The sequence below is a fragment of the Monodon monoceros genome, unplaced genomic scaffold (assembly GCF_005190385.1).
Source record: "Monodon monoceros isolate NGI ecotype Baffin Bay Population unplaced genomic scaffold, NGI_Narwhal_1 Super_Scaffold_12, whole genome shotgun sequence".
NCBI classification, from domain to species: domain Eukaryota; kingdom Metazoa; phylum Chordata; class Mammalia; order Artiodactyla; family Monodontidae; genus Monodon; species Monodon monoceros.
Window position 1 is genome coordinate 117,885,306 of NW_021703768.1, and position 18,214 is coordinate 117,903,519.

Sequence of the window (18,214 nt, forward strand, 5' to 3'; positions counted from 1 at the left end):
CGATGCATGGGGCCACCTGAGGAAATCAAAGTTCAGAGTCAGGCTTATTATTGGTAAAGAAGTTCTGGAGAATACCACAGGGCCTCTAGCAATGCAAGGGAAGAATACCACAGGGCCTCTAGCAATGCAAGGGAAGAAAATCAAGAATGGCAGACCTCTCCCTTAGTGAGGAAGGGGAACTGTCCTGGTTCGATTGGCTGAGCTAGAGCAGAGAAAGAGAATTAATTAGGTAAGAGGTATGTCATGAAAGAACAGTAACTGTTGATGCTAATTTGGCGCAGTCAGGAAACACAATCCAGGGAATTCCCTGGCAGTCCAGTGGTTAGGACTCCATGCTTCAAATGCAGGGGTGGGGGGGTGGGGAGCGGGTTTGATCCCTGGTCGCAGAACTAAGATCCCACATGCCGCGCGGCGCAACCAAAACACTAAATATTTTAAAATAAAATAAATAAATGAATAAAGGGCATGGTAGCTAGCAAAAAAGTCAGTCACTATTTCTAAATCTGACTTTTCCTCAGGGATGCCTCCTGTGTCAGGGGCAGGGTGGTTGTAGGCCAATTCTGTGTAGGCCAATTCTGTGGATACACATGTATTCAGGATTTGTTTGTTTGTTTTTTAGGAGCATTTTGCATAACATACCTCTTCTCATACTGGCTACCTCCTTGAGATCCTAACAGGCTAAGCACTTCCAAAGCCTGGAGCATCTCGGCACTCAGCAGCTCTGACTGGAGACTAAATCACCCTCTTGCCTCTGACAATGACTAGCCATGAGACCCATGGAAGGTTCTCCTTGGAGGCCAGCATCCCCTAGAGGCTCCTTGTGTCACTAAGATGTGGATCCGACCGCTGTCCCTCAGACTGCAGCCAGTGGGGTTGTGTTTAGTCAATGATCAGTGTCATGTCAATTTCCCTCTGTTGGACCGAGTATAAATTGATTCTAAGTATCTGCCTTGGGGAAATTTCTGTAGGGAAGATGAGCTTTTCAGTGTGCTCTCTCTAATTCTGGGCCTTAGAGATATAAATTAGTTTCCTTGGTCTTTTCTCACTCAGGGTCACAACCTTGCCTCCAAGATACTAGCCTTCTATTTTTTTTTTTTGTGGTTCGCGGGCCTCTCACTGTTGTGGCCTCTCCCGTTGCGGAGCACAGGCTCTGGATGCGCAGGCTCAGCGGCCATGGCTCACGGGCACAGCCGCTCCGCGGCATGTGGGATCTTCCCAGACCGGGGCACGAACCCGTGTCCCCTGCATCGGCAGGCGGACTCTCAACCACTGCGCCACCAGGGAAGCCCAGATACTAGCCTTCTAAATGGTTGTGATTTGAAGGGCACTAGGAAGATCATCACAAAACTCACCTAACAGGCAGGTCCCTAGAACTTTACCATTAACCACCACCACTAGAAGCATTCTCTTTTAAAATACCCCTTCATTCATTCATTCATTCATATCCTCTCTCTTCCTCCCTCCTTCCCTCTCCCTCTCCCTCTCTCTCACACGCACACACATACACACACACACACACACACACACACACACATAAAGTATTAGACTATCCTATCCAAGGGTACTCTCCTTGGCTTGGCTTCAGTGTAGAATTTGGTTGGAACTTCCTATAGTCATTAAACAAACATTTGTTAAGTACCTACTTATAGCCAGTCTTTGTTCTAGGTGATGCGAATACGATACTAAATATAACACAGTCCTGTCCTCATCATCTAGTGGGGGAGACAGAAATGTAAAGAAATAAGGTGGAAATATTACAGTGTCAGGACCGTAATAGTGCCACGTATAGGCAGGTCCAATAAGGAAGCTTGTCGGTCCAGAATGGGACCCAGAGTCTATCTATGTTGTAATCCATGCAAACTCCATGTAAATATGGTCAGCTGGTTCATCTTTCCTGATAAGGACCTCTTTAATTGTTTTCACAGGGCCCAAACCCTCCCTCAGCAACCATGAATGTTAGATATTGTGGGAGCCCAGAAGATGGAATTGGGAATTTAGGGGACCAGATCAAAGAGTATGTGGCATTCAATACTGGGTATTGAAGGATGGTACATAGAATGCGGGAAGAAAGAGAGTTCCAGACAAAGGGAACAATACATGCACGTGTGTGAGCCTTAAACCCAGAAGGCATATTCTGGGTGAACAGAATGAGTGCATTTGATGGGCCGGGTAAGGTGGAGGACTGTTGGGAAATGAGATCAGAAAGCTGGACTGGAGTCAGATTTTGTTGGCTTTAACAATCCTGCTAAAGAATTAGAACTTTCATTCGGTTGCTGGCAGTGGAGAGCCACCAGGTTTGTTTGTTTGTTTTTAAGAAAGGAGCCTCTATTGAGCCTCCTTAGCTCTACTGAATCTGCAAAAATCATCCTGTAATGTGTCAAGACAAATTCATAAGCTATCAACCTAGTGTTTTCCTCCACCTAAATCAGGGATTAGAAATGTTGAGTGTCTAGAAATGTGGGACCAAGAGGGTGATGAATGCAGCATTTTTGTAAAAAGGCGTGGCCTTGGAAATGTTCTTAGGTAACTCTGCTGGACTTGGTTTGATCGTGTCTAAGAAAATGTGGAGCGTGAAGGGAAGGCTTGTTTAAACTTTGCCTGTGTTAGCTTTTTAAGGGAGGCAGCATGGCATTGCACAGTGCCTCAGCTCCCTGTGGTACAGCTTCATCATTGTGCCTCAGATTTATTAATGTGTATAAAAGGAAAGACTGTAGGCTGCTCTAAGGATTAAGTGAGATGATGCCTGTGAAATGCTTAGCACAATGCTTAGCTCACGTTACTATTTTCTCAGTTTAATACACCTGGCACTTAGCACAATACTTGGCACATAGTATATAGGATTCACAACGTCTTTGCTAGATGAAATGGAATGGTCTTAGGGTGCACAGAGTCGTAGGGTGGTGGTGGTGGAGAGGGTTCTCCCCGACGACACTCATTCTCCTGCCTTCCTCCCTGCAGTATTCTGACAGCACCTCCGTTTTACACCCTCAGTGCAGAGATATCACGGTTTGTCTAGAAATGGTTGCTCAAGGCTGCAAAGGGACACAGCAACGGAGAGCCTGGGATTGCTGCTAAATCTTAAGAAGAGCAGATTGTGACAAAGTACGGGGTGGGGGGGAAGACAGAGAAGAGAAAATGTGAAAACCTAACGAAAACCAGACGCAGTGCTCTCACTGAGTGACATGGTGATGCCTCACCCAGTTTCAGGTGGGACAGGCAGGGTGAGACCACTGTGAAGAGTCACTGTCAGGTTGCGGCACTGAAGGAGGAGCCCGGCGGTGGGCTCTGGGGTCCAGGCAAGGCTGCTGCATGGGGCCTGGCACTTGGAAAATGCCCTGTTTGGTTTAATACTATGCTCTCACCGCCTTGAAGTTCTTAATCATTTTTTACAAGGGGCCCCCCATTTTCATTTTGTAGTGGACCCTGCAAATTATGTAGCTGGTCCTGGGTGCAGGCTACCTGGGGCAGTGACATTTTGCCTCAGCTAGTTTTTGAGCTAGTTTTTTTTTTTTTTTTTTTTTTTTGCGGTATGCGGGCCTCTCACTGTTGTGGCCTCTCCCGTCGTGGAGCACAGGCTCTGGACGCGCAGGCTCAGCGGCCATGGCTCACGGACCCAGCCGCTCCGCGGCATGTGGGATCCTCCCGGACCGGGGCACGAACCCGTGTCCCCTGCATCGGCAGGCGGACTCTCAACAACTGTGCCACCAGGGAAACCCATAATTAATTAATTTAAAAAATGGGTAGCACCTTCCTCCCTTACTTCAGTCATCCACTACCAAGAGCTTAGTGTGTATCCCCCAGATTTTTTGTACTGTAAAGTTTAAAGTACTGTATTATAAAATAATACGCAGTTACATTGTTGATGTAAATATTAAACAGTACAGCATCATTTATGTGAAAATATTCAAGTTTTCCTCCATTCCACTCCCCTTTAGTGAGGCAACCACCATTAACAGTTTTGTCTGTATGCTTCAAATATATTTTTTAATTAATAAACTTTATTTCTTTAGAGCAGTTTTCGGTTCATAGCAAAATTGAGTGGAAAGTACAGAGAGTTCCCGTAAGCTCCTGTCCTCACACCTGCCCAGGCTCCACCACTATTGTTAACCAGCACCAGAGCGTGCATTTGTTACAGTTGATGAATCTATGCTGACACATCACTGTCACCCCGAGTCCAGAGTTTACACCAGGGTTCACTCTTCCAAATATTTTTCAAATTAATTTTTAATTATGTAATTGATGTATGAATGTTTTTTCTATGTCTATTAAAAATATGTAGGCTTTCAAAAAGCAAAATGGGATAATATCATGCATATTAGTATATAGCTTGTTTTTATTTTTTAACAAATACCTTTCCAAGTCACTACATGTAGACCTGCCTCATTCTTCTTTAATAAGGGCATACAGTGTTGTATGTCTATATTATGTTATTTATCCAGTTTCCCATTGGTATATATGGTTTTTAAAAAATATTTGTTTGGCTGCATCAGGTCTTAGTTGCGGCATGCAGTATCTTTCGTTGTGGCACGCAGGCTCTTCCTTGTGGCACACAGGCCTCTCTCTAGTTGAGAGGCGGCACACGGGTTCAGTAGTTGCGGTGTGCGGGCTCTCTAATTGTGACAGGCAGGTTTAGTTTCCCCACGGCATGTGGGGTCTTCGTTCCCTGACCAGAGATCGACCCCACGTTCCCTGCATTGGAAGGCAGATTCTTAACCACTGGACCACCAGGGAAGTCCCTATTCGTTTTTTAAACAACTTACACATTCTTTTTTTTTTATTATTTAAATATTTATTTATTTATTTAGGCTGTGCCTGGTCTTTGTTGCGGCACGCGGGATCTTTAGTTGCTGCATGAGGAATCTCTTAGTTGCGGCGTGCATGTGAGACCTAGTTCCCCAACCAGGGATTGATCCCGGGCCCCCTGCATTGGGAGCATGGAGTCTTACCCACTGGACCACCAGGAAGTCCCCACATTCTTATACATATATATTTTGCGCTCCTAGTATTATATAGAATAAATTTTCAGAAGTGGGATTATTGGTTATAGGGTATGAACATATCAAATTGGTGCTCTCTTATCTGGGGTTGACTGCACTTGTTATACACTCCCTCTATCCCCCACCTCTCTGTCACTTAAACTCAGTGACACCATCTTCAAGGGACTTAGCCCTCAGGGTTGAGAATACTGGAGCACGGAAAGGAGAGAATTTACTTGTGAATAATAACAGTAATAGCTCACCTGCATTGAGCACTTAAACCATGTTTTGTGCACTCAAGCCAAGTATTGTTCTAAACACTTTACATGTATTAACTCCTTTAATCTGTATAACCACCCACAGAGATAAGTCTATTCTTATACCCATTTTAATGCTTAGGAAACTGAGACACCTAGGGTTAAGTAAGGTCACACATCTGTCTAGTAAATGTTGGGGCCAGGATCTGAAGCAAGGCTCTTGTGCTCTTAACCTCTGCACACACTCTCTAGAGAGCTTAATGCCATAAAGATGTCAGAGTTTCTCTACCTTGTTTATTCCTTAAAACAATATTGTATTTATTCATTTACTTGTCTTTTTCTACACTGTAACTCTTTGAGGGCAGGGTACCTGTCCAAGTATTCTTCATAACCCTATACCCTAATTCCTAGCACCATGTCTGATTTATTGTACATAATAAATAAATTTAGTTGAACGGATAACAATGCACCTAATTCCTAGCACCATGTCTGATTTATTGTACATAATAAATAAATTTAGTTGAATGGATAACAATGCCTCTGGGAGGTAGCTACTATATCCATTTTACAGATAAAGAAACTACAAGTCACTGTCACCCAAACGCTGCAGTAGAAAAGACTAGTAAGCGGAATCGTGGAGCTGCAATTTGAACCCATGGCTTTTGATACCTAATCCAGGGTGCTGTCCACCTTGCCTGAGCTGCCTCCTTCCTGCGTGTTTCTGAGGGCTCTGGAGCATGGCTCCCTACCTAGCAACTGTTTCTAAGCTGGAAGACTCACAGCTAGCCAGTTTTAATGATCCCTGGGAGGGGCAGAGCCTGATGGGAGGAGGGCCCCTGGAAAATAGTTTCTGGAAGTACTGCAACCAGGAATCAGTTGTTAGAGGATTCAGGTTCCTTAGAGGACTACCGCATAGTAATAATACGTATCCTCTATGTCGGCTTCTGCATGCCAAATGTTATTCTGTGTGATTTATGAGCATTGTCTCTTTTTAATGATCGCAATCCCATTAGATGGACATTGTTATCTTTGTTTTACATGTGAAAGAATACTCAGAGGCCGAGTGACTTGCTCAAGGTTACACAACAAATAAGTGCTAAGGCTGAGATCCAACTCAAAATGTGTGACCCCCAAACGTTCATTTTAAGCATTCTGCTACCCCAGCTTATAACAGCAGCTGGGGCAGGGGACATTGTAAGCAGAAATTGCCCTCCCAAGACCCTGGAGGACTTTAGTGACGAGTAGGTAGAGAAATAAGGTAGAGAAAATAAGGTAGAGAAAACCATGCAGCCTGAGCCCTCCTAGGTGACGGGGTCACAGAAAGAAGAAATGTTATTTTATTTTGTTTTTTTAGCTGGCTGTGGAGAGCTAGGAAGATTTGAGACCAGCCATTCCAATTTTTGAATCTGGGTTCTCAGCACGTGGTGTCTTTATAGTCAACCTAGAAATGGCAGAGTTATTTTGGGCACAAAGCAAGAGCTGTGGCTTTAAAAATATGCCACTGTATTTATCTCTTCCGCTCCAAGATTACTGAAAATTAGCCCAGCTGTGGCCTGAGGCACCAAACAGCCACACAGTCTTCTTCCAGCTCACTCAACCCACCCTAAGCGGGTGAAACACCCAGAAGTGGCAGCCTCTGGGGAGTGGCTATCGGATTAGTTCCCCATCACCAAGCCTACCTTCTGATCACACACACACACCATCCCTTCCCAGCTACTGTAGGGATCAGGATGCTAGGCCTGTGAATCAGCTCAGCTCTGTCTTCTCCCCCATCCCCAAGGCTTCAATAGAAGTAAAAAAAAGTCATAATTCTAATATTGAGCTGAGGAGTCAGTACAGGAATAATTTTTCAGCTTTATTACCAAATCACTGTTTGATTCAGGGCAGACAATCTTGCGGTAATTTAAGCCTTCACTTTCCTTATCTATAAAATGGAAATCTTAAAAATATATATATTTTATAATATATATATAAAATGTATGTATATGCAAAGTGTTTAATAAAGTGCCTAAGAAAGTACCTGGCCCATAATAAGCAATCGATTGATATTCCTTAAACTAGTGAATCTTCTGCTACTCTGATCTTACTAACAGGTAAAATGTGGTGAGCTTTTACTTTATGTTAGGCACTGTGCTATATGCTCTCTAAGGATAATTACATATAATCCTGTAACAACCCTATGAGGTGGATGGTATTATTCCTTTACACATGAAAACTGAGGCCCAGAGATAATTAATTTGCTAAACATCACGTAATTTACATGATGTAGCCAGATTTAAGCCTAGTATTCTGATTATAGGGCCTAAAGTCTTAAAAAGAACAGGGAGTATATTTTTACATTCCCCTGTTTCCATGGAAAATTCTTTCCACTGTCAACTGAAGGACTAAGAAGCAGTGGGGAAATGCCCAGGTGGTTTTAGCTTTCTTTCCCTGTCTCTGATCCTGGACAGGATTTGGGTTTCCAGCCATCATTCTCCTGTGTTTTGTGGGCTGTAATTACTCAGATTTACTTTGCCCAGTTCATAAAGGATCGAGTGAGGGAGAGGAGGCGGAGCTTGTCCAAGCAGTCCACAAACCATACAGATGGTGGGATAGGGGGTGGGGAGGGAGCGAGATATGTTTTACATCCTGGTCTTTCAGTGGGTTTGATGGCAGATGCTTTTTGCGTCTTGGTCTGAGCGTGTATAATTCTACAATCTGCCAAGTTCTGGTAGAGAAAGAGAGGGAGAGACAGAGAGAGAAAGACACACACACACAGAAGAAATGGTTGCTCAAAGCCACAGAAGGCTCAAATGAAATTGGAGCTGCTTGAAGGGCCGCAGTGGCTGGCGGGGTGGGAAAGGAGTCCAGGAGAAGCGAGGTGTCCCTGTGCAGAAAGCCTGGGTGTTCACTTGCAAACCCAGAATCTGCACAGCCTTCCGTGCCCTAACCCTCCCCTCCCCTGCGCGGCCAGAGGCAGCAGCAGAAGCAGCAGCCCGCGCCGGAGAACAAGCAGTCCAGGGGAGCTGTCTGGTGGGGCCGGAAACGGCTGTAATCATCATGTAAACGAACCTAGCGGAGTGGGCGGTAGGCAGGCTCCAGAGTGCTGTCTGGCAAGATGGTCCCCCGCTTTAATCAAAATGATGGGTTTTCTGGAAGCTCTTTATTAACCTCAGCACCAGAATCCCAGAGATGGTAACAAAGGGATGAATGGGAAGCGAAGGGGAGGGCTGCAACCTGCCAGCTGGGCTGCGATTTTCCAGAGCTGAGCACTCACTCCCGCAGCCCCACCCCTCCCCCCACCTCCACACTTCTTTCTATTGATTCTTTCTTAGAGGCTCCTGCCTGCATCGCCGTCTCCCAAATGATGACTAAACAGATGTAGCCAGAGCCATTGCTATATTTGTATAATGCTTCAGGGTTTTCAAAGGGCCTTCATATACAGCCCAGAATGTGGGTCTCGTTCGTAACTGGAGTGAGACTACCTAGATTTGAGTCCCAGACTCCACCAGTTAGTAACCCTGTGACGATTGGTCCTCAGTCTCTTCATTTATAAAACCAACATATCTATAAAGCAGACATGGATATTGGCAATATCTACTTCCTATGGTTCTTGTGAGGAGTAAAAATTGTATAGCATATGCAGATCTGCCTAGCCCAGTGCCTAGCACATAGGAAGGCAGAGTAAATGTTACCTAATTCATAACCCTGATGAAGACAGGAAGGTGATCACCTCCATTTTATGCCTGAGGCAACTGAGGCTCAGAGTCGTTTATGTAAATTGCCCAGGACTATGTACCATTAAGTGATAGAACCAGGGCAAGCCCTCAAGTTCAGAAGAGCAAAGCGAGAGGAGGAGAGGAAACGAAGATTAAAAATCCTCCAACATTCTCCAGGCTTGCCCCTCTAAAAACTTTCCTGAAAGTACTATTCTTGGTCAAAATGACTGTGGGTTGTTTCGTTAGGGGAAGTCTGTGTAAATCAGATAAACCTCTCCTGGCCTTGGCTGATTGTCAGGAGCAGATTAGAATAGGGGTTGGGGGTAGGTTTACAAGTCTGGCATTTGCTTCACAATCTTCAGGACCTTCCCTGGCATCTGCACTGGCAAAGCCTCCAGCTCAATTGTTCCCAGTCACCGAGGCTAAACTCCATCCAGAGTTCGTTTAGAATGAAAGAAGAAAGTAGGGAATGTTGCCCAAAAGACCCTGGGCAGTGTCTAAGGGAAATGCCTAAAGTGGGTTATTGGATTAGGTGAAGTGGTCAGCTACCCCCATAGGGCAGTTTTTAAAGCTGTAGATCTGCATGCCTTTGTAAAACAAAAAGTGTATGTTGTTCATATTTTTACATGTATACCTACTGTGGAGAAATCAGCCAATTAAAAAAAAAGGCAAAACCTTTTACTATAATTATGATCATACTCTATTAAACTTCCAAATTCCATTGGGTTGTAATCTGAATGTCGGGGAAGGGCTGATCCTCCGCCGCTTGATGTCTCTCAGAAGTCCTCTTTCCAGGCTGTAATAGATCCATTCATTTGGGTCATGGCTGCATCTCAGTCTTGTCTTTGTGAGCCAGTGAGCTGGGTCCCTGGGAGCAGAGGGGAGGGGACCTGTGGGAGGTCCCAGGAGCGGGAGAGGGAGACAGCACTGAAAGAAGAAACATTCCCTTGACTGACCTGAGACTGGCCCTGGGCTGGGGTTAGGGGTAGAAAAGGTTCATCTTCCTTTCTCATCTTTTCCTCATCTTCCTTTTTCATCTTTCTCATGAGATACTCTCATCAAGGAGTATCTCCTTGATTCTGCCCCAAAGTCACAGCATTCTATAAGCGAAGCAGGCCAAGGGCTTCAGTGCTCTTGGCCAAAAGGGACTCAGATTTAGGAGGTCAGTAAACGTTGTTTGTCACAGCCTTAAGATATTATTTCACCTGAATGAACCCTCAGAGATGTTCGCACACACATCAGCCAGAACAGGTTGGGTACAAGGATCCGGGAGGCACTGGGGAAACCAGATCTTGTTCTGCTCTGCAGAAGCTGAATATGAGGAGGAGGCACCTGAATTCTTCTTGGAGTGGAGGCTGAATCAGACCCAACCTAGACTCCCAGCCAAGGCCGAAGAAGCTCAGTGACACGTAAAAGAACTCATCAACTCTTAGGGATCCTGCTGTGAGAGGCTCCCTCCGCCTATAGGCACGGCCATTAAGGTCCTTTAACTCTGCCAGATAAAAATATCTCTGAACTCTGCATCTCCAGATGACAGTCCTAAAGGCCTCATACAGAGTCCTGGCTGTGGTCAGAAAATTTTCCATCCTGGACTCTGTGAGAGCAACTAAAGGACTACAGAGTGGTGTTGAAACCCAGTTCTCCTAGACGCCAAGTCAGAGGCTTTTAATTGCATTTCTCCCTTTTGTCTCAGTCTCTCAGGGGCAGGGCCTGTATTTGAAAGGTCAACAGGCAGATTCTGGCTGAGGTCAATTGCAGATTTGATTATCTTAGACGAATCAAAGAAATCAGTCTCAGAGAAAAAATATCTATAGCCCTATGTCCAAAGAGCTATAGTGTCAGCTCTGCCAGGGGAAGCATGGTGTAGCAAAGGGGTTTATGAGAGAAAAGAAACTCTCTTACTCCCTTTCCCTACAGTCTGCTGGTATTTGGACTAAATTTGCAATATCCTTACCCTGCCATCCTAGCCCTGAGAGCTGCGCCATGTATAGTTGCCCATGTGTGATTCCATTTATTGAGCTCTTTCATTGTGCTGGAGTCCGTCTCAGCACTTCACATGCATTTCCTGGTTGTCTTTAGGGACTCCAAAGTGTGGCAATGGAAACTTATTTGATCTGCTAAGGAGTGGGCACCACTTCCATTTCTCACATCAATCCTTTCATTCATCCATCCAGCAAGTATTTATCAAACACCTGTTATGGGCCAGGAATTGTGCTAGACACTGGCTACACATTGGTGAATAAAACAGTTATATTTTCTTATAGAATAGATTACTAAAAAGAACCTGCTGTATAGCACAGGGAACGTACTCAATACTCTGGCGTATATGGGAAAAGAATCTAAAAAAAAATGAGTGGATATATGTGTATGTATAACTGATTCACTTTGCTGTACACCTGAAACACAACACTGTAAATCAACTGTACTCCAGTAAAAATTTTTTTAAACATTCAAAAATAAATACGTATTTTCTGCTTCTCTGGACCTTACAGTGATAGAGATAGAGGTAAAGGGGGTGCTGCTTGGCTAGGATGGTCATAGAATACCTCTCTGAAGAGGTTTCAATTAAGCACAGACTTGAAGAATGAGGAGTCATGCTAAGCATGGAGGGGAGACCATTCTAGGCAAAAAGAAGCCGTATGTGTACAGATTTTGAGGCAAAAACAATCCCAAGGGATGTTGAGGAATTGAAAGAAAACCTGTGTGGCTGGAGGATAGTGGTAAGAGAGACACTTGTAGGTGAAATTGGAGAATAAAAGATAACAGGCTATTGAAGGGCTTTGTATACCATGTTAAGGAGTTTGATTTTTTTTTTTCCTCTCAAGGCAATAGAAAACCTTCAAATAATTTTAAGCAAGGAGAGTGATATAAAATAATTTCTATTTTTTAAAGGATTTTTACTGTGTGCATGTTATACTTCAGTATTTTAAAAACGGAGAAAGACTTTAAGGAATAAAGATGACTCTGGCTATGTGTGGAAGGTTAGAGAGAGGCAAAAGTAGAAGCAGGCTGAACAAGGAAGAGGCTATTGTTGTAATTCACATACAAGATACTCGTGTCCTGAAAAAAGGTAGCAGCAGTGAAAATGGGGAGAAGAGGACAAAGTCTAGATATGTTTAGAAGGCTGAAATGACAGGTGTTGGTATATTATAAATGAAGAATAGAGAAAAATGAATAATGTCTCTGAAGCTTCTGCCTTGAGCATTGGAGTGAATGGCATATCATCGATTGAGATGAGAGATTTAGAAGGGAATAGAGGAGAGGAATCATGAGTTTGATTTCAGATTCCTTCAGTTTGAGTTGCCCATGAGACTGCCAAGAGGAGATACCAGATAGGCAGTTGGATACATGAGATTGGAGAGACCTATGGGCTTTAAGTATACATTTGTATCTCATCAGCATATTTAGATGGTATGTTTACCCATGGACAGGCTGAGATTCCAAAAGGAGAGAGTGAAGAGAAAGAAGAAGAAAAGGTCTAGGGCCAAACCCAAGGAAGCTGCAATACATAGGTAAAGAGGATCCTGCGAGGAGACTGACAAAGAACAGCCATAGAGAGTGGTCAGGAGAATGGTTTGATACGGAACTCATAAAAAATAAGTGTTTCAAGAAGGGGATTACTAATGCTGCTGAGAAGTTCAATAAGATGAAGGCTAAAATGTGACCACTGGCTTTGGAAGTAATATAATCAGTGAGCTTGCCATGAATAATGTTAGAAAAGTAGTGCTCAAGGATACCAAATTAGAGGAGATTGAGAAGTGGTGGAAGGTAAGGAGATGGAAGTAGCAAATGTAGAGAATCCCAAACTACAATCAAATGTAAACTGTTTATCTGGCAGAACTTTCCATGGCTCCACCGAACACTGCTGTGATGCCAGAAGGTTTCAATGTCATGGCCACTGGGATCACTTCGCTCAGACAGACCATTACTCTTCTTCTCTAGCTCTGACCTCTACTCTTCTAGAAGTCATTGGTATACTTTATGGTGTGTCTTCCAACTAGACTCTTGGGAAAGTCTTGCACTGGAAACCCCTGTGGATGCATAATCATTTTCTCAAGTCTCAGCGTAAATTTCACCTCTCTTGGAATCTCAATTGACTTTCTCAAGTGTAGTTAATAATTTTTGCCTCTCGGTCCTATAATACTTTACATGTACCTATGTATATCTTATCTTTTATTTTTAATTGAGATATAATTGACACATAATAGTTCCAGGTGTACAACATGATTTACTATTTGTATACATAGTAAAATTATCACAATAAGACTAGCTAACATCTCTCACTATATATAGTTACAAAAAATTTTTTTTATTATGATGAGAACTTTTAAGATCTATTCTCTTAGCAGCTTTCTAATATGCAATACAGTATTATTAACTGTAGTTACCGTACTGTACATTACATCCCATGACTTATTTATTTTATAACTGTAAGTCTGTACCTTTTGGCACCCTTCACTACCACCATCACCATCTAGCAACCACCAATCTGTTTTCTGTATCTATAAGCTTGTTTTTTTGTTTGTTTTTTTAGATTCCACATATAAGTGAGATCATGTGGTATTTGTCTTTCTCGGTGTTATTTTGTCAAATATTTAAATATTGACTTATTTCACTTAGCATAATGCCCTTGAGGTCCACTCATGTTGTCACAAATGGCAAGATGTCATTCTTTTTTATGGCTGAATTATATATATATATAAAATTCAGCTGTGTGTGTGTGTGTGTATCACATTTTCTTTATCCATTCATCCATCGATGAACACTTAAATTGCTTCCATATCTTTGCTATTGTAAATAATGCTGCAGTGAACATGGGGGTACGTATATCTTTTCAAGATAGTGTTTTTGCTTTCTTTGGATATATACCCAGAAGTGGAATTGCTGGATCATATGCTAGCTCTATTTTTAATATTTTGAGGAACCTCCATACTCTTTTCCATAGTGGCTACACCAATTTACATTCCCACCAACAGTGGACAAGGGATCCCTTTTCTCCATACCCTCACCAACACTTTCTATTTCTAGTTTTTTTGATAACAGCCATTCTAACAGGTGTGAGGTGATAGCTCATTGTGGTTTTGATTTGTATTTCTCTGATGATTAGTGACATTGAGCACCTTTTCACATACCTGTTGGCCATCTGTATGTCTTCTTTGGAAAAATGTCTATTCAGATCTTCTTTCCATTTTTCAATCAGATTGTTTGGAGTTTTTTTAATATTGAATTCTATGACTTCTTCATATATTTTGGATACTAACCCCTTATCAGATATAGGATTTGAAAATATTTTCTCCCATTCTGTAGGTTGCCTTTTCATTTCATTGGTTTCCTTCTTTGTGCAGCAGCCTTTTAGTTTGATGTAGTATCATTTGTTTATTTTTGCTTTTGTTGCTTTTGTTATCAGATTCAAAAAAATCATTGCTAAGACTGATGGTAAAGAGCTTACTGCTTATGATCTCTTCTAGGAGTTCTGTGGTTTCAGGTCTTATGTTCAAGTTTGTAACCCATTTTGAGTTAATTTTTGTGTATGGTGTAAGATAGAGGCCCAGTTTCATTCTCTTATATGTGGCTGTCCATTTCTTCTAACATCATTTATTGAAGACACTGTCCTTTTCCCATTGTATGTTCTTGGCTTGTTTGCCATAAATTAACTGACCGTTTTTGCATGAGTTTATTTTTGGCTCTGTATTCTCTTCCATGATTTGTGTGTCTTTTTATGCCATACTGTTTTCATTACTATAGCTTTGTAATATAGTTTAGAAGCTTGGTGCCTCCAGCTTTGTTCTTCTTTCTCAAGAATTCTTTGGCTGGGGCTTCTCTGGTGGTCCAATGGTTAAGACTCCATGCTTCCACTGCAGAGGGCACAGGTTTGATCCCTGGTAGGGTAATTAAGATCCCACATGCCATGTGGCATGCATGCATGCATGCATAAATAAATAAATCTAAAAAATAAAATTAAAAAATGCTTTGGCTACTGGGTTCTTTTGTGGTTCCATACAAATTTTAGTATTGTTCGTTCTATTTCTGTGAAAAATGCTATTGGAATTTTGATAAGGATTGCATTGGATCTATAGATTGCTTTGGGTAGTATGGGCATTTTAACAATATTAATTCTTCCAATCCATGAGCATGGAATATCTTTCCATTTGTTTCTATCTCCTTCAATTTCTTTCATAAATGTTGCAAAGTTTCCAGGGTACAGGTCTTTCGTCTTCTTGGTTAAATTTATTCCTAGGTACTTTATCGCATATTCTGCTTTAATCCAGTACATTTCCTGCCCCACTCCCAGGCAGGGTAATCACAACCAGATATTCTTTAGAAAATTCTTCACAAAGAACCAAAAATATGTTACTAGAAACCTAGATTTCTGGACCCTCTGGTGAAAAAAATCGTTTCCAAACATTGGCCTTGCCCTAGGCTTGAAGAAATAACTCACGATTTCATGGGGGCCATGACCATCTGTGCAGCCTCTCCTGTGTTCAGGCTCCTGGTGTGGCATATGGAAAGCATATGTTGACTCTGTGACTGACTTGTGATGGTTTGTCTTGCAGAACCAGAGGCAGGAGAGGTGTCCCCTCCAGTCGGTGCTGGTGTCAACAGCAACAGCTGGACCTTTAAATACGGACCAGGCAACCCCAAACAATCTGGTCCCGGTGAGTTGCCAGACAAATTCATTATCCCAGGATCTCCTGCAATCATCTCCATCCGGCAGGAGCCTACTAACAGCCAAATTGACAAAAGTGACTTCATAACCTTCGGCAAAAAGGAGGAGACCAAGAAAAAGAAGAAAAAGAAGAAGGGTCACAAGACCCAGGAGAAAAAAGAGAAAGGGAACAGCACGACTGACAACAGTGACCAGTGAGGTCATCTAATGGAAACAAGCCACTTAGCCAGTATTTGTAATAATGGCAAATCTCTCCCATGTAGCAACTCCCTACTCCTTTTTCCTATCCACGTGAGCCCTTTCTTATAGACCTCAGAAATCTGCAGAAAGTTCCCTATGTCTGTCTAGATCACATTTAACAAGTTTTGTCTTAAAAGCTTTACTAAGTCTGGTGTTAACTCTCTCTCTCCACTCTGGCTTGTTTTCAGAACCTAAAAAGCAGACCCAAGTCTCCTTTCTCCTCCGCCACAAAGGAGAGGCTTCCCAGCCCCGCCAGTGAGAGGTTGGACTCTCTGCCCTGTGCTCCGGGGATCCTGTCTTGATGACACTTTCAGGGCAGGCTGAAAGGTTTTGAGATTGAGCAGCTTGAGTGTCTGTGGCCACTGGGTATGTGTGGCCACCGGGGAATATGTTGGCTGGGATGGGCCAGATTAGACTAGGAGGGCTGGGAAACAAAGGCAAATCAACAATGGGAAATGTGAAACGAAAAGGTACCAGACTTTCTAAATCTTACAACTGAAGAGGCAGTGGCCACCCTCTAGCAGACAAAACTCCCCCCATTGACAAGGCTTTAGGAATCCCTAAGTCTCTTGGCTGTGGTGTCATTATACCTAAAACCTGCATTTTACCTACAAGCCAATAGTTCAGTGTTTAACAGGGGGCCAACCAGGGCAACAGAAGCAGATCTGATGTGTTTCCTGCATATGTCCTTGTGCTCACTTTATTAAAAATTCTTTTGCACACAATGTTATGAAAAGGTCAGAATCTTTTCCGACAACACATATGCAAAAGCAAAAGAAAACCCCAGCACCTCACTTTATGCTGTTTGTTGATAGATTTATTTAAAAAAGAGAAAATCTATAACTATAAATCTTTAAAGAGAAATATGATGAATTCAATTCCCCTAAACTATCCTCGAAAGAGAATTCAGCCTACAGCCATTTAAATGATCATTGCTGCTACAGAAGTGCTTTAAGAGAATTGCCTGAAACATCTGTATTATACCGGCCACCTGCCAATCACAGCTTTACTCTTTCAGGTCACTCTGGGGCTGCCTCTTGCATGTATTAATTACTAAATAAAAGGATCTTTCGCTCTCTGTTTTCTAAGAAACAATTATGTGCACTTTGAATACACAACCTTCTCTAACCAACTGTATCAAGACCCAGAAATTGAAGAAAAATGTTGTTTTCTCATACATACAGTGAGCAGACTTTCCAATCCTCTAATTCTGTGATTTGTCTTGGTGTGATCGCCAACACCTTCTCTTTGGTTTAGTTTTCCTTTTCTATAACACTCTGAATTGCTAATCTTGCTAACACCTATGATGTTACCTGAGCTCAATCTCCCATATGTATGCTGTATGCTATTATAAGACTCCTGATATATATTTACTCTGTGCTTGTGTATGTGAATGTTACTGCAACTATTACCTAGAGTGAACTTTAAGCTTTATTGTTGAATGTAATTCCATTATATTTCCTTTTGTACACCTGTGAAAAAGTGCAGTAGAGTTTTTTTAACCATTGTTAATCAACTTTTATGTATGAAAGACACAGTAAAATTTCTTTCTTAAATCAAGATACTGGTGATTCAAGGAATTTTATTTATGGTCAGCCAAGAGCTGTCTCTTGCCAAGACTCTTGCTGGCAAGGGAATGGTTAAAGCTGTTTTTCTCTAGTAACAGTTCTGGAATGCATACTGAAGGTATTTCCTGAGGGTGTGCAAGCACAAAAGTTACCAATCTGACCTCTTTGAAGTTACAGAATACTTTGAAATTCTAACAATATCTGGAATATCAGCTCATAGAGAATAATAAAATTTACTGTCACCTTAAATAAGAAATTTTAATTTGTTAAAATGTACAATTTAGAAGTTTGATTAATTATATTATCTTTTAAAAGTTAACATAAAAGAGGTAGGAGTCTGTTATTAAAAGCATTAAATCTCAAAAAACCTCAAACCTGTTTTGTCTGCTTTTAGCTTCATTCTCCCATTTTTTGAAGGGTGTGTAACTTCAGCTCTGCAGGATTGCATGGGGTAAAACTTATTGCTAACACATGTGAACCATTGCTACATCATTGTAGGTTGTAATCATTTTGCCCCACTGAAACCCATGTATCTGACCTTACGTGCCTTTTGAATACTAGGAGAATTGGGCTAATTTATTAATGATGATAATTATAATGCATCTGTACAGCACTTTTACATTTGCAAAGTGCTTTCCAGTCCATGTTAGTTACTAGTTATTACAGCTGTAAGGATAAAACACGTCATATGGATTCATTTTTGATTGGTGCTATTGGTATTTCCTCTGTTATTGCTAATAAATGGAAAATGATGGTATGAAAGAAATGGTGGTCATTTCTAAGAAGAAGAGTAGGAGAAAATAGAACA

The 18,214-nt window shown here is 42.1% G+C and overlaps 1 protein-coding gene across 3 annotated transcripts in view; it reads left to right on the forward strand.

Annotated features, from left to right (window-relative positions):
- The window catches only part of LOC114892331 (protocadherin alpha-C2), a 209,000-nt gene extending 190,832 nt beyond the window's left edge, over positions 1-18,168 (forward strand). For all 3 annotated transcript variants that reach the window (XM_029217098.1, XM_029217097.1, XM_029217096.1), the window contains one exon: positions 15,486-18,168. In XM_029217098.1, coding sequence (XP_029072931.1) covers positions 15,486-15,796 — 311 coding nt within the window. In that variant the 3' untranslated portion in view covers positions 15,797-18,168. The remainder of the gene's footprint in view (positions 1-15,485) is intronic.
- The last annotated feature ends 46 nt before the right edge of the window (positions 18,169-18,214 follow it).